This window comes from Pseudophryne corroboree, chromosome 11 (assembly GCF_028390025.1).
Source record: "Pseudophryne corroboree isolate aPseCor3 chromosome 11, aPseCor3.hap2, whole genome shotgun sequence".
Classification (NCBI taxonomy): domain Eukaryota; kingdom Metazoa; phylum Chordata; class Amphibia; order Anura; family Myobatrachidae; genus Pseudophryne; species Pseudophryne corroboree.
The window spans coordinates 291,091,026-291,104,389 of record NC_086454.1 but is presented as its reverse complement, the minus strand read 5'-3'; the positions used below and the strand labels follow the sequence as shown (position 1 = coordinate 291,104,389).

Here is a 13,364-nt window from a genome sequence, read left to right as displayed (position 1 = left end):
GTTGCAACAGCAACTTGCCCTCCCTGCAGCTAATTGAATTCCTCATATAGGGGGTAATTCTGAGTTGATCGCAGCAGCAATTTTGTTAGCAATTGGGCAAAACCATGTGCACTGCAGGGGGGGCAGATATAACATTTGCAGAGAGCGTTAGATTTGGGTGGGTTATTTTTGTTTCTGTGCAGGGTAAATACTGACTGCTTTATTTTTACACTGCAATTTAGATTTCAGTTTGAACACACCCCACCCAAATCTAACTCTCTCTGCACATGTTATATCTGCCCCTCCTGCAGTGCACATGGTTTTGCCCAACTGCTAAAAAATTTCCTGCTGCGATCAACTTTGAATTACCCCCATAGTGTTGACCAGCATGGCAAATTTGCTTTGAGATGTAGTTGTCCTCTCATCTAGATACTGTATTTGTGATCTTTGCAACAAACAATTCTGAGCTGTGTGTCCTTCTCCTCCCTCCAGGTCACAAACAGACTGTGGCCCAGCCTATAGCCTCTCTTCTCTAAGATCTAAATTCACATTACTCTATCAAGATGAGAATCCAGATGTCAAATTCCAAACACTATGTGAGACAGATTTGTGTAGACAAACCACCCCTTTCCAAACACCCTCTACCAAAATTCCTAACGGTAACGAGCCCCATTCTTCCTCCCCTAAGGAGGGTTCCTTGGAGTCAGATGTGACCAAGCCCCATTCTTCTCCTCCTAAAGAGGGTTCCTTGAACTCAAATGTGATTGGAAAACGGAGATGTTCAGTGACTCTGCACCAGCTGGTGATGGAACAGGACAGTCAGCAGGAAAGTGACAGCGAAGAGGAGAGTGCAAGTCTGCTTAATCGGACACCGCAAAACCATGCCAGTTCATCTGCTCGGAGATTGTTCAGCTCACCCGTGACACCTAAGAGGAGGCTGATGTAAGCAATTAAACTCCCCTCTTCCAATCTAGAGTAATAAGATCTAGGGAAAAGGGCACATTTGTTGCTTATATTGAGGAGAATTGGCGATCTGCCCCATGTTTACCTCTAATACTGTAGTTAAGAATTTTAGCGGAGAATTAATAAAGTTGCAGCTTAGTTGTGAGTTGGGACATGAGTACACATTGATGGAGTATATTGTGTAATGTATTTTGTGTGGGTGGGGGGGGGGGATATTTATCTTCTTTAGGTTAGTGGTGGGGAGGGGTGAAAAAGGGCGGTAGCCTCGGGCTTTATTGTCTAAGGCTATTAAATTCCAGCCTCTCTTTCACCCGAACCCCTTTTTAAAACTTGTTGACTTACTAAAAAGTTGACACACAAAATCCATAAAGTCAACAGATTTCTGTTAACAGGGTCCAGCACCTGTTAATCCCCTATTTATCGTGTATTTTTTTTTGCGTCTCTTCAGACGCGTCAAAAAATTTCGTTCTACCGGCGGCCTTTACCTTAGCCTGCTATGTTTATGTATCATTGAATGCATTTTGTGGCCTTGCATAGCCGTGGTTAGCACTTCTAGAGCCTGGTAAATGTACTGACTATTTTCATTGTGTGAATGTTTAGGCCAGGCATGGGGAACCTTTGGCCCTCCAGCTGTTGTTGAACTACACATCCCAGCATGCCCAGCAACAGTTTTAGCATGACCAAATAGCAAAACTGTAGCAAGGCATGCTGGTATGTGTAGTTCAACAACAGCTGGAGGGCCGGAGGTTCCCCACCCCTGGTTTAGGCACTAGCTTTGTCATTCATCACCTCTGATCATCCCTGCAATTATTCCTAGGCATAAACTGGCTCACGGCTCTACTATGAGGAGGGGCTCCTGAATTGCACTTTAGTTGTCATTGTCACCCTTGTGACACATTTACCGTTTTGAAGCAATCCCACATAGAAGGCATATTTATTTTCATTTTTAAAATAGCAAAGCACCTTTTTAAGCGTCATGCAGAATGATACGATGGGTGCGTCTTGAGACACACCAGCGGCTCACAGAAGCAGGCAGGAGGCATCTATTTACACCAGACGTCTCCTGCTGCATTAGCATATTAGTTTTACGGTATTGCACAACCACTTCCTTGTAACTGTGCGGTGTCGTACAACTCTGCATCAGGCCCATAGTGTGCTGCAGGTGTTTTAACTTTTCTATTAGTAAAATGCTGGAATGAAACTTCCGCTATGCCATAAAACATAGTGTATGTGTTTTCTCCACAGTTCCAAAGATTGCATAGTAAACAAATCGTCGAATGTTTCAGAGCAAGACACCTGGAGCGATGAGGATGCCCTTTTCCGGCCAGAGAGTAAGTTCAGCCACGTCCATCTGCATGCCTCCCTGTGTTAATGGCCAATCATAAATTGCCTGTTAACAATGTTATGTATCCTGTAATTGAAAGAATTAGAGGAATGGGCATACATACACCTTGGTGGGCTCTCATGGTCAAGCACAGGGAGATAATGGAGGTGTTTGTCCGCACAGGGTCACACTCTATACCCAATATAGGGTATTGTGAAAATGGTGTCCTAGGTTTACATTGAAGGTGCTGTCAGTAATCATTCACTGAGAAAAGTAGAGACAGCAGTGAATTTATCTATGTATAAGTAAAAGTTCTCACTTTGTTTTCATTTCTCACCAATGAGTGAAACCTTTTTGTTTCTGAATAGTTTCTGTAGAAAGAGGAGCTTCGAAAGCGACCAACAACACATCCAGCCCTGTTGTAAGGAAACAGGTGAGACAGCTATATTATTATTATTATTATTATTATTATTATTAGTTCCTGTGGTCTACCCCTGCCACATATTGAGCCTGATTCAGTTGTGGTTGGAGTTGCTATCACTGCTGCTGCAGCAATAGCTCTGTATACAAATGCAGCAGGAGGCGTCTGTTACAAGCAGACACTTCCTGCTGCAGTAGTGAGCCAAACTGCATCCTAGGATGCAGCATCATATCAACCACTCACCATTGGGTGGCTTGTAGCACCCATGGCATGCGCAAGCCACCCGTTGCGGAGCACAGGAAATCTCTGCAACGACGTAGATCCTTGGCCTATTTCCTTCCCATAAATGGCGGCGAGATGCTCCCCTTTTCAAAAACTGAATCCGTCGCCGCCCCCAAACTGCATCAGTCTGTCAATCATGGACAGTCTGATGCTGTCCCTGCATCCTGGTCCTGTGCATTCGCAAAGTTGTACTATGTGGCACAGAACGGAGCAGTGACCGGACCTGACTTACCCTCATTGTTGTCATGGAAACCGCTTTATTCACACTACTCTTTGTTCGGTTCATGCCGATAAACCTATAATCTGCAATCCCCTCATGAAGAAGTATAAAAGTACTAATAGTTTTCTAAATGGTCCCTATATCTATATATATATATATATATATATATATTGTAACACTGTAGGGGTGCAAGGCGCCTTTTCCTGGGGAATATGGCAGCATGCAGCAGCTGAGGAACAACACAAGTCCAGTTTCTGGTACAACTGACCCCGGCCAGTTTTAATGAAACAGAAAATAAAACAAACCCCAAAATAAAAATACCTTGCCTGTCCGGCACTAACTAAACATAAGATATTCCTAACTGTCACTAAACAAAACACAGAGTTCTTCAGTACATACTGTACAGCTCACATGCATCAGAAAGCGTGTCTCTCACACACAGATCCTGCAGCCTTCCCAGGCAGTCTGCCCATACTAATCAGGTTAGAAGCACTATAACACTCTTACACAGCTGAAACCCTGATTAGCCCTCTGTGAGGCCAAAGACCCGAACTGGGCCCAATGTCTAGAACTCGCCTTATCTCTCTCTCAGAGCCTTTACCCAGCTTTTACAGCAAACTGAAAAGGTTCAGACAAAACAAAAAGCATTTTTCCTAGAAGTTAACATTTTCTAAAACATGTAAGACAAGAACCTGGGACAAATATACCTGCCCTCAAACACTATCCCAGTGTTCTTGTCACATATCCCCCTCCCCTGTTTCGACCTAGGGGCCGGAACACTTGTAGCCCCCAAACAGAAGATGCGAGACAATGCATCTGCGTTGGCCAATTGTGTTCCCGGTCTATGTTCGACAGTAAACTTAAAGTCCTGCAACGCTAGAAACCATCTAGTTACACGAGCATTCTTGCCTCTATTTACATACATCCATTTTAAAGGGGCATGGTCTGTCACTAGTCTGAATTGTCTGCCCAAGAGGTAATATCTCAAGGTATCTAGTGCCCACTTAATGGCCAAAGCCTCCTTTTCCACAATGGCATACCTTTTTTCATGCTCATTGAGTTTCCTACTCAAATAAATGATAGGGTGTTCGTCCCCATCTCTGGTTTGGGACAGCACAGCACCTATCCCTACCTCTGAGGCATCTGTCTGTACCACAAATTCTTTTGAAAAATCTGGTGTTATCAACACCGGTTGTGAACACACAGCCACTTTTAACGCTTGGAACGCCTTTTCTGCATCAGGGTTCCATTTCACCACATTTGACTGCTTCCCTTTGGTAAGGTCTGACAACGGCACCGCTGTGGTCGCAAAATTAGGAATAAACCGTCTATAGTACCCAGTAATTCCCAAAAAAGCCCTTACCTGTTTTTTATTCACTGGACGAGGCCAGTTTTGAATAGCATCAACTTTATTCAATTGGGGCCTAATCAGACCTCTGCCTATGGTGAAGCCCAAGTATTTGACCTCCTCCATTGCGAGGCAGCACTTCTTTGGGTTAGCAGTTAACCCTGCCTCTCTGATTGAGTCCATTACTGCTTGTACTTTAACCAAATGGGACCCCCAGTCTGTACTGTGAATTACCACATCATCCAAATAGGCAGCTGCATATTTTCTATGGGGCCTCAAAATTTTATCCATCGCCCGTTGAAAGGTTGCTGGAGCCCCATGCAACCCAAAGGGTAACATCTTATACTGGTACAGCCCCTCCGGAACCGAAAAGGCTGTTTTTTCTTTGGCGCTATCAGATAAAGGTATTTGCCAGTAACCTTTGGTCAGGTCCAATGTGGTGAGAAACCTGGCTGCTCCCAGCCTTTCTACAAGCTCATCCACACGGGGCATGGGGTATGCGTCAAACTTGGACACCTCATTTAACTTACGAAAGTCATTACAGAAGCGTATGCTACCGTCGGGCTTCGGGATGAGCACTATGGGACTGGACCACTCACTGTTAGACTCCTCTATGACTCCAAGTTCTAACATGGTTTTAACTTCCTTAGAAATAGCTTCTCGCTGAGCTTCAGGAATCCTATATGGCTTTAAATGAACCCTGACCCCTGGTTCTGTGACAATGTCATGTTTTATTATGGTCGTTCGGCCAGGCAGCTCTGAAAATACCTCCCTATTTTGGATGAGAAATTCTTTAACCTGATTGTTCTGATCAGCTGATAATGTCTCTGACACCTTCACTGCGGGAAGCAACCGGGGTGAAGACACCGAAGGGCAAGGCTCCGCTGACAGAGACAACCTATCTTTCCAGGGTTTGATTAAGTTAACATGGTAGATCTGTTCGGGTTTTCTCTTTCCCGGCTGGTATACTTTGTAATTAACCTCATTCACTTTTTCCCTAATCTCAAATGGACCCTGCCATTTAGCTAGGAATTTGCTTTCCACAGTGGGTACCAAAACAAGAACTCTATCTCCAGGAGCAAATTCCCGTATCTTGGCACTCCGGTTATAGACCCTCTGTTGAGCACTTTGGGCCTGTTCCATGTGCTCTCTGACAACAGGTACCACGGCTGCAATCCTATCCTGCATTTGTGTTACATGCTCAATAACGCTTCTATAAGGAGTGGGCTGTCCTTCCCACGTCTCTTTGGCAATATCCAACAGCCCTCTGGGGTGTCTACCATACAACAAATCAAATGGAGAAAACCCCGTAGAGGACTGAGGGACTTCTCTGATGGCCATTAACAAGTAGGGCAACAAACAATCCCAGTTTTTCCCATCTCTCTCAACAACCTTTTTTAACATACTTTTTAATGTTTTATTAAACCTTTCCACCAACCCGTCAGTTTGGGGATGGTAGATGGACGTCCTGAGGTGAGTGACCTTAAATAACTTGCACAATTCTTTCATGATCCTTGACATAAATGGAGTACCTTGGTCAGTCAAAATTTCTTTTGGTATTCCCACTCTACTAAATACCTGCACCAGCTCCCTAGCTATCGCCTTGGTTGTGATAGTGCGTAATGGGACAGCCTCAGGATATCGAGTGGCATAGTCCATAATTACCAGGATATACTGATGGCCCCGAGCAGACTTTAACAAGGGCCCCACGAGATCCATGGCTATTCTGTCAAACGGGACCTCTATAATAGGCATGGGAACTAGTGGGCTCCTGAAATGGGGTCTAGGGGCATGATACTGGCATTCAGGACAGGAAGAACAATATTCAGACACTTCTTTATAAACCCCTGGCCAAAAGAACCTTTGTAAAACTCTTTCAGTGGTTTTTTCTGCCCCTAAATGTCCTGCGGTAACGTGACTATGAGCTAAATCTAGTACCGTTCTCCGATAAGGCTGGGGAACTACCAGCTGTTCCACCACATCCTCACCCCTTTTGACAATGTGGTACAAGAGCTCATTACAGATGGCCATGTGGGGATACGTAACCCTGTCACCTGGTACCACAGGTTCCCCATTAACAATCTTAACATTCTCTCTAGCCTTTATTAAGGTAGGATCCTTTAACTGTTCAGACGCAAACAGATCCTTCTTTACCTCCAGGTCAGGCACGCTTTCAGTTCTAACTACTATGTCTCTGTTCCCGGCAAGAGGGTCCTCACTGGACTCCCCATCTGTCACTTCCCCAGCCAAACTAGCAAAAGGCAAAGGGACAGAAAGTTCCGAAGACCCACGTACATCCATAAAATCACCGGTATTATCAACTGGGTTTTTACTTCTCACATCTGTTGATAACCGTGATTCCCACAGTTTCCAAAAATGAGGAAAATCCCTCCCTATTATGGCCTCATGCACCAAGGTAGGGACCAGTCCCACTTTAACCATTGCTGACCCACAACAAGTTTCTATATTCACCTCAGCAGTGGCATAATGTTGGGTATCCCCATGTATGCAAGTTACCCCAATAGGTATTTGCTGGACCTTTAAGGGGTTCACTAACCCAGCTTTCACAAGGGTAACTAAACTTCCTGAATCTAGCAAGGCCTCTACCCGGTTACCCTCTAAGAACACATCGCACATTTGTTTTTCCAGCTCAGGTGAAGGTACCACAGTACAGGCTAACCTAGCAAAGAAAGACATTCTGCGACATTCAAAGGCAGCATCACATTGCATGGGTTCTTGCGTGACTGGGCAATTGGCAATAACATGACCTGGCATACCACACCTAAAACATTTAACCACACGATTATCAACCCATTTGGGCAGCATAGACCGTTCTAGCCCCATTGGCCTGTTTCCAGGGCCAGTGTTTACAGTCTCTCCAGCCTTGCGTTCTCTTAACCGCCCAGCAACGTTTTCCCACGGAACAGTCTTACCAGTCTTTACTGAAGGGCGCTGTCGAGGATCTATGGGTTGCTGGGTGGTCATCAGTAGTTCCTCTGCTGCCAAATACCTCTCTACCATGTCCACTAATTGGTCAGCAGTACCCGGGTTTCCATGGCTCACCCACTTGCGCAGGACCATGGGCAAAGATCTCAAGTAGCGGTCCATGACGACTCTTTCCACCATCTGGGGACCAGTTAATGTCTCTGGCTGTAGCCATTTTTTTGTTAGCTGAATAAGGTCGTGCATCTGGGAGCGCGGAGGCTTCTCCATGGCGTACAGCCAACGGTGCACCCGTTGTGCTCGTACTGACAGCGTGACTCCCAGGCGGGTCAGGATCTCAGTCTTTAGTTTATCATAGTCCCGAGCCTCAGCAGGGCTTAAATCAAAGTAAGCTTTTTGGGGCTCACCTGACAGGAAAGGTGCCAGCAGACTGGCCCACTGTGCTTTCGGCCAGTTCTCACGCTCGGCAGTCCTTTCAAACGTGGTCAGATAGGCCTCCACATCATCAGCCTCTGTCATTTTCTGCAGGAAGTGACTGGCCCGTATAGAACTAGAGCTGGTTGGAGCACTGACGGCCACATCTCCAACCCGAGCTGCAAGTCTCTGCACCACTTCTGCTAAGGCCTCTCTATCCTGACGCTGTTGCCTGTAAAGTTCATCAACAACTGCCTGCTGTTGTCTCTTATTTTCCTCCATTGCCACCTGCTGCTGTCTTATATTTTCCTCCATTGCCACCTGCTGCTGTCTGTTGGCCTCCTGCTGTAGTCTCCAATTTTCCTCCATTGCCACCTGCTGCTGTCGGTTGGCCTCCTGCTGAGCCGCTGTAGCTTGCAGCAAGGCTTTAAGCAGATCCTCCATGTCGACAGATTTTTCAGGCGGCTTTGCAGCTGCTTTCACCCAGGACATATATCAAACCCTCAGGGGTGAGTCTCAGTAACTTCACACTGGGCTGTATCTGCATAAACCACCGTTTTCTGCAGGCCTCACCAAGCTGCTGCTTTCACTTATGCGCAGAACGGTGTGCTCGCATTCTCCACCAAGTTGTAACACTGTAGGGGTGCAAGGCGCCTTTTCCTGGGGAATATGGCAGCATGCAGCAGCTGAGGAACAACACAAGTCCAGTTTCTGGTACAACTGACCCCGGCCAGTTTTAATGAAACAGAAAATAAAACAAACCCCAAAATAAAAATACCTTGCCTGTCCGGCACTAACTAAACATAAGATATTCCTAACTGTCACTAAACAAAACAGAGTTCTTCAGTACATACTGTACAGCTCACTTGCATCAGAAAGCGTGTCTCTCACACACAGATCCTGCAGCCTTCCCAGGCAGTCTGCCCATACTAATCAGGTTAGAAGCACTATAACACTCTTACACAGCTGAAACCCTGATTAGCCCTCTGTGAGGCCAAAGACCCGAACTGGGCCCAATGTCTAGAACTCGCCTTATCTCTCTCTCAGAGCCTTTACCCAGCTTTTACAGCAAACTGAAAAGGTTCAGACAAAACAAAAAGCATTTTTCCTAGAAGTTAACATTTTCTAAAACATGTAAGACAAGAACCTGGGACAAATATACCTGCCCTCAAACACTATCCCAGTGTTCTTGTCACAATATATATATATATATATATATATATATATATATATATATACAAACAGAGAACCCAGCACTCACCAAAGTAAACTCACTTATCCTCAACAATTCAATAAATAAATGATGGGGGTTTAGTTGGTGGATTGGCCAATGCACGGAAGCCCGCATACCGATTTTCAAGGTACCCCACCTTCATGCAGGTCCTACACTATCACAGAGTCTTAAAACCTGACTACCACACTGCTGCATCATCTGCCTGCTAGATGTAATGTGTACCTGCCACAGACTTTATGGCTTTTAAAGGCACACTAGTCACCTATTGCACTGGCTCAAAGATGATTGCTAAAAAACAGCTGAGACAGGTTCAGGATAATAAAGTCCACACAGCGGTGCATGAGAAAGCTAGTGGCCACGGTTAATAAGAGCTAACCATAGATTAACCCCTTCATATACATACAGAGGAAAAACCACAGCACTCACCGCACCAGAAGCGGGGCACAGCTATGCACCCCGCCCTGTGAGTGGTAAGTACAGCTGTGTACCCCGCTTCTGTGGTGGAGAGTGCAGTGTTACATGCACCCCACCCTGTGAGTGGTAAGTGCATAGCTGTGCCCTGCTTCTGATGCGGTGAGTGCTGTGGTTTTTCCTCTGTATGTATGTGTGTGTGTGTGTGTGTGTGTATGTATGTGTATATATATATATATATATATATATATACTCCACAACGACGGAGTAGACGCTAGTAGCCCTGACGAAAAAGTATAAACTTTGAAACGTTGGCAAAACTGCTTTTGGAGTGGACAATTATTTAGCCCCTGTGTGCCGTCGTCGTGGAGTATATAGTGGGATCTTGCCGTGGATCTTAGACTTGCACCGGGGTAAGCAATGTTTGTATTGGAGTGCTGGCCTTGAAAAGTTTTATATATATATATTTCCATTTTTTTACTTTAGTGCGGTTTTAAACAGCATTTCCTGGGATTGTAAAGTATTTGCATTACCTCTGCTTGTAAAAAAATAAATATGGTTAAGGTGGCAATTGCTGTTTTTACTTTCAGAAATGGACAGTTGAAGAAACAGAATGGATTAGGTGTGGTGTTAAGAAATATGGTGAAGGCAACTGGTCCAAAATTCTTCGTAATTATGCTTTTCGAAACCGTACATCCGTCATGATAAAGGACAGGTGGAGGACTATGAAAAAGCTTTCCCTGGTTTGACGAGTCTACCTAAGCCCAATAGACGTGCTTGTCTAGTGCTATGGCTGCCATTCGCACCTTTTATGGGACTTGTCACACCTCCTCTAGGGGACTATGCGATGGACACACGTTAATATTCTTCTGTATAACATCTGTATCCTCTACATCTCACATGGCCAACACCCAATGGAGTGTCAAAGTATTTTTATTCCACACGTAACCAGCTCTGGGAGTCGGATGTTGGTAACACGTCCAATGATCTGTTCTTGGCGTCCTGGATTATTTTGTGCCCTGTCCGGGAGTACTGTTCAATACAGTAAGCCAGTTTTTCCAAGCACTGTCCTTGAGCGCCACATCTGAAATGTTGTCTACTAGTGTTCCAGCAATTCACCTTGGATCTATGGCCAGGGAGGTCACTTTTAAAGGCAGCTCTTTAGCTTTCAGCACACTGGCATGTGACCTTGTGCCTTGGAGCAGTCCCCTGTGCAACTGCCAAAACTGTACTGGGTCCTATGGGGAAACTATTGAAAGTTATTATCCAGAGGCAGGAGGAATATATATGTAATGTATAGATACATCAAGCTTTTTTTGTTTATTTGCGTGTACATGATGACTGTTAATCAAAACATTATAGTTATGTACATTTTATAGAAAATGCTGAAATGGTTCTGCATTCTCCAATAAACTTTGTTTATTGTTCAGAAATCACTGTTTTGGAATGTGCTTGTATTGGTGCTTTAATTTTGAATGCAGATAGTATAACAGAGGCTAATGAACAAAGTTGGCAAACATAAAACAAAAAAGACTTGCGTTACATCATGTAGGAAGAGAAGAACCAGAGTTGGAGAAGTGTCACATAACTGCAGTGTTTTAGTTTATTTTATTGTGTTGGAGTGTTACACGACAACAAGGGAGGCAAAGGAAGGTAAGGGTGACATATGTCATGGGGGGAAAAGGGAATGGGAGGGACTGTCCATCCAGCGCAAGAATCTGATCCCAAGGAGGTGAAAAAGTAACAATTTAATAATAAAAAAAAAATCTGAAGAGCCAGGTACACAGAGGAGTTGTGATATAAGTGCCGGGTGTTTCCAGACCTTGCAGAAAGACTACACTATGGGCCTAATTCAGATCAGATCGCAGCAGCAAATTTGTTAGCTAATGGGCAAAACCATATGCACTGCAGGGGGGGCAGATGTAACATGTGCAGAGAGAGTTAGATTTGGGTGGGGTGTGTTTAAACTGAAATCTAAATTGCAGTGTAAAAATAAAGCAGCCAGTATTTACCCTGCACAGAAACAAAGTAACCCACCCAAATCTAGCTCTCTCTGCAAATGTTATATCTGCCCCACCTGCAGTGCACATGCTCATTAGCTAACAAATTTGCTGCTGCGATCAGATCTGAATTAGGTCCAGGGTTTCATTAAATCCTTAGCTATTTGAGTATTTGCTGCAGATGAATTTGAGGATTTAGGAACATTAGTGATGGGATTTTTCAGTTAAAGTGCAAGGGGGCATGAATAGAGGTGACTTTAGATATATAATATACAGTGCATGCACGAAATCCCTCAGGGTCATTACATGTCAGTTCACCCAGGCATAATACCCACAGACCCAGATTTTCATGATACTTTGTACACTTGATATTACCATGTAGCTATTAACCCATGCCAATCTTTTCTTCTCTAGACCTCACAGTTTTGAGATATAGGGGGTCAAAGTTTTGAAAAATTGCTAGGAAATGCCGCTCCTGATGCTGTTTATTCTGAGGTGTATCTGAAAAAAAATTCTCATCTCAGTGCCTAAACCATGTATCACTTTTTAATTTTGACCCATTGCCAATCAAAATATGGAGATTCCAGTAAAAAATGTGTTATCAATCTTGCCTGACTCCGAGAGTTCATTATACTTTCCTTTACTTCATACTTAATAATTATTATTGAGTTATTTTGTGCCTTTTTTTATTAAATTGAACCTTAAAGTATACTTTAAAAGGCTATGTAATAAGAAAAATAATGGGATCTTGAGTGCCTGTATGAGTATTTTAACGTTTAATTATAATTCTCTCATTAAAAATGAAAACTACCATTAACCTTTAATATACCAAGCCTACCTCGTCAACATACCTTACCAAGCTGGGCTCTTCAGAGGACTCCACGGTTTTTTGTTTAAATTCTGAACGGTTTGATGCGGTAAATTACTAAAATTATGTTTTTTGGGTTTCTGAATGGATACATTCTAGTAAGGGTACGACAGTTGGCATAAAATATTTTGTTTATTTCAAGAGTAGTTAGCCAATAAAAGCCATATATTTTTCTTCATTACAGTGTGTACATTTTTGCATCCAATTGGATACTGTATACTCTTTTAACAAGGTTATATAATTTTACTACGGTAACAATACATCACTATTCATGTGTTGCCATAGCTACAGTCCTTAGCGCATGTCACAGTGGTGGTTGTTTCCTGTGTTTCTCATATATAAAATGTTCTGCATTTGTAACGTAGTGTAGTGGCTTTTATTTTTTACTTTTTTTTTTTAAAGCACATGTTCTTATCCTAATAACACAGTATTTATCTTAACCCAATGCGGGAGACTTAGAAAAATCAGCAGTAAAATAGTTGTTATAGATACGGCAGGATCACAAAAAATAACAGGGGGAAGGGGAATGCAAAGTGACCGAATTCGGGATTCAAGGAATGGGACATGTATATTGGGGTGGTTTATGAGTGGGACAAATGTTTTTTGGCTTGCAGGTGGGAGTAGTCAGTCTTTTTCCACTTTTTTTCTTTTTTTTTTGTTTCCTAAAATGAGCCAAATATGTTTATACCCATTTCTATGTACCCTAAATTTAATGAGAGCACTTATTTTGCTGGGGAAAAAACGGCTTTTCTATTTTTTTTTTTTAAAATGCGTATACTGTAAAAGCCCTTTGGCTCAATTTAAGTACCCCAGATCTATTTAATATGACCTCTAATACACCACTATACTGTTATTCTGTGTTAGTTTGCCATTTTTGGGGGTATAGGCTGATTTCCCCATTTTTACCTACCCTTTTCACGGTAATAATTCTGTTTTTAGGATTTTGGAATTGAATAG

General features: G+C 43.5%; 1 protein-coding gene across 3 annotated transcripts in view; it reads left to right on the top strand.

Moving 5' to 3' along the window:
* Nucleotides 1-10,972, top strand: part of TERF2 (telomeric repeat binding factor 2) — an 88,889-nt gene extending 77,917 nt beyond the window's left edge. For 2 of the 3 annotated variants that reach the window (XM_063945447.1, XM_063945448.1), the window contains exons 7-10: nucleotides 472-921; nucleotides 2,188-2,273; nucleotides 2,635-2,699; nucleotides 10,130-10,972. In XM_063945447.1, coding sequence (XP_063801517.1) covers nucleotides 472-921; nucleotides 2,188-2,273; nucleotides 2,635-2,699; nucleotides 10,130-10,288 — 760 coding nt within the window. In that variant the 3' untranslated portion in view covers nucleotides 10,289-10,972. The remainder of the gene's footprint in view (nucleotides 1-471; nucleotides 922-2,187; nucleotides 2,274-2,634; nucleotides 2,700-10,129) is intronic. The other variant, XM_063945449.1, reaches the window with a different exon arrangement.
* The last annotated feature ends 2,392 nt before the right edge of the window (nucleotides 10,973-13,364 follow it).